General features: G+C 39.0%; 1 protein-coding gene and 1 long non-coding RNA gene across 2 annotated transcripts; both read left to right on the top strand.

Annotated features, from left to right (window-relative positions):
* Positions 1-6: 6 nt before the first annotated feature.
* Positions 7-1,477, top strand: LOC112081381 (uncharacterized). The gene is made up of 3 exons (XR_002896492.2): positions 7-231; positions 462-563; positions 706-1,477. It is a non-coding gene; the product is annotated as an uncharacterized lncRNA (long non-coding RNA).
* A 406-nt stretch (positions 1,478-1,883) lies between these two features.
* Positions 1,884-2,587, top strand: LOC112081377 (E3 ubiquitin-protein ligase RNF135-like). The gene is given in 2 exon segments (XM_024147847.2): positions 1,884-1,964; positions 1,966-2,587. Coding segments are annotated over 2 exon segments (573 nt in total). The 3' UTR covers positions 2,458-2,587.
* The last annotated feature ends 387 nt before the right edge of the window (positions 2,588-2,974 follow it).

Below are 2,974 nucleotides of genomic sequence, written 5' to 3'. Positions count from 1 at the left end.
ACTGATCCAGTGACTTTAACTTGTGGCCACAGTTATTGTATGAAATGTTTAGAGGATTGTCTACGTGGACAAGCGAAGACGAAGAAGGATTGTCCCGATTGCAGAGGAAAAATTCGACCAGGTTTTAAACTGCATAAAAATGTTACACTTTGTAACATCGTGAATGTTCATTACGAACATAAACGTTTTGTATCCACTGAAGAATTTACAAATGCACATGAAATGGAAGCGGTAAGTTAAAACGTTTTTTTWATGAACAGAGTATGCTTATTGACTCCTGTCACGATCAACGTCGCTACATAATAACACGGAATTTTAAATAGGAATAAATCYGGTTGGAGGATTCACTTTTKATTWTTTTACCATAAACAAGTGCACAACTATATATAACTTTATAGTAGTTATCAAATAGTAGAAATAGTTTAATTGTATTATATAATATTACATTATATAATTGTCAGGACTTCAAAGAGGATAAAGCTGAAGAATGTGTGGCCTCACACTCACAACAGACTGATATCAACAGACAATTTGAGCTGGGAAGTACTATTCAACAGCAACAGGTAAACTTTCCAGATACAGTATTTACAGTAGGCTACAACTTCCTCCTTAGTTGGTTTTCTTTTTTAAAGATCATATTTTTTAAAGATTTTATTTTTTAAAGTTAATTTTCATGCTCCTGTGTTGTGTTATCTTGTCATATAGATGGAGGACCCTGTTGTMATAAATGACACAAGCTCAGAAGTGACAGATGACAGGTGTCCTGATGTCCCAGCCTCCCATGATGGTCGTGTTCAGGAGTTACCCATCTCCCCTCCCTCAAATGACAGACACAGGGCTGAAGGTAGACTGTAGAATTTGTCCTATTCTTGAGTCTCATGTGAATATTACTCCTTATATTGTACTGAATARTGTAAATATAATGTGCTGTTTTCACCAATCAACCACTAGATGGGGTAGCCTATATACAGTATAGCCATTCAAAGACATCTGTGTCATTAGAGTACATCAGATACCAGTGGTGTAAAGTACTTGAATACAAATACTTTAAAGTACTACTTAAGTAGTTTTGGGGGGTATCTGTACTTCACTTTTAATATTTTGGACAACTTTTACTTTTACTTCACTACATTCCTAAATAAAATAATGTACTTTTTACTCCATACATTTTCCCTGACACCCAAAAGTACTGGTTATCTTTTGAATGCTTAGCAGGACAGGAAAATGGTCCAATTCACACACTTATCAAGAAAACAATCCAGGTCATCCCTACTGCCTCTGATCTGGTGGACTCACTAAACACAAATGCTTCGTTTGTAAATGACGTTGGAGTGTGCCCCTGGCTATCCGTAATTTAAAAAACAAGAAGATTGTGCTGTCTAGTTGGCTTAATATAAAGAATTTGACATGATTTATACTTTTACTTTTGATACTTAAGTATATTTTAGCAATTACTATTAATTTAGATACTTAAGTATATTTAAAACCAAATACTTTTAGACTTTTACTCAAGTAGTATTTTACTGGGTGACTTTCCCTTTTACTTCAGTCATTTTCTATTAGTATGAACACTCCACCCAAAAACAACATTTTTGGTGATTTGCAATAATTGCATCATACAGGGATTATTTGGTTATTTTGAAAGTTTACATATCTTGAAAACTTGATTTGCTGACAAGCAACATTGATGGGACTTGTCAACAATAACAATGAAACAATACCAAAAGATAGTTTTTGTGGTGAATTTGCCTTTAAGGTATCTTTACTTTTACTCAAGTATGGACAATTAGGTAATTTTTCATCATGGTCAGATACAGTTAGCCTGATAAACTTTACTGCATTTATCTAATGACTTCAATCTCACGATTTTGTCCTATCTGGCCATGGTCTGTCAGCAGGCATTTGCCCCTCCACCCCATCCCTGCCTGGGGTAGTCTTCTCCTCGGCTCACCTTCAACCCAGCCCTTAGGCCACAGGCGCCTGACCTTCATACCCAAAGAGCACAGAGTGGTGACCAAGACGACGTCCTCCGCATGCCAAAACGGCCGCTTTGACATCAGCCAGTGGATGGCGGAGCAGGAGTTCAGTGAAGGCTGCCACTATTGGGATGTAGATACGTCAGCGAGCGTGGGCTGGGCCGTCGGGGTTTCCTACCCCAGCATCGGCCGCAGAGATCAGCTGGGTCGCACAGCCAASTCCTGGTGCCTGGAGTGGAGCAGGAACAAGCTGTGCTACTGGCACGATAACATAGAGGAGTTTATCAAACATGGCTGCCCCAGTATCATTAGACTTGCTCTGGATGTGACGAATGGGACCTTGTCATTTTATAGCCTGTCTGACAGTCAGACTCTGCTGCATTGTGTGGAGGAGGGATTCACAGAGCCAGTGAGGCCAGTGTTCTGGCTGTTTGGGCTGAAGGTTAACAATGCTTTGGCCTTTCCTCCTTGCATGTCATAAGGATATGTGAGGATGGGGACAACTGAGTTGTCTGTTTATGAGTGAGATAAATAAAATTACATATTTAGTCATTAATATATTTAGCACAATATTCKTATTAGAGGTCAAAATAAAATGACAATCACCTATATTTTTTATGTTGCTTTTTTATTTCACCCAAAGAATGAATGGAGTTTTGCGTTGTTATAGTAGCTGCACAATATTTGTCCCKTCGCTCGCCTCGTTGGAGGCGGGTCGTAATTTCATGTTCAGGCTAGCTTCGCGCGGTCGTAACATTCAAGTTTGTGTGCAGACGAATGACWAATAATATAAATGTCGACATTAGCAGCTACGCTTTATGTCTGAGAGGTTAACTCTTTCAAAGGACCCGTTTGGTAATATCATTCAGTGCAGGGCATTTACTTCGAACGCAGCGTCAGTTAGGTTTATGTTGGTGAAGCTCAACTGGGAAAATGCAAACGTAAACCAGGCCACATAGCAGAACGCTGGCTGTATTCAACCACACGAGAGAATAAAT

The sequence above is a fragment of the Salvelinus sp. IW2-2015 genome, linkage group LG1 (assembly GCF_002910315.2).
Source record: "Salvelinus sp. IW2-2015 linkage group LG1, ASM291031v2, whole genome shotgun sequence".
NCBI lineage: Eukaryota > Metazoa > Chordata > Actinopteri > Salmoniformes > Salmonidae > Salvelinus > Salvelinus sp. IW2-2015.
This window is presented reverse-complemented; position numbering and strand designations above follow the sequence as displayed.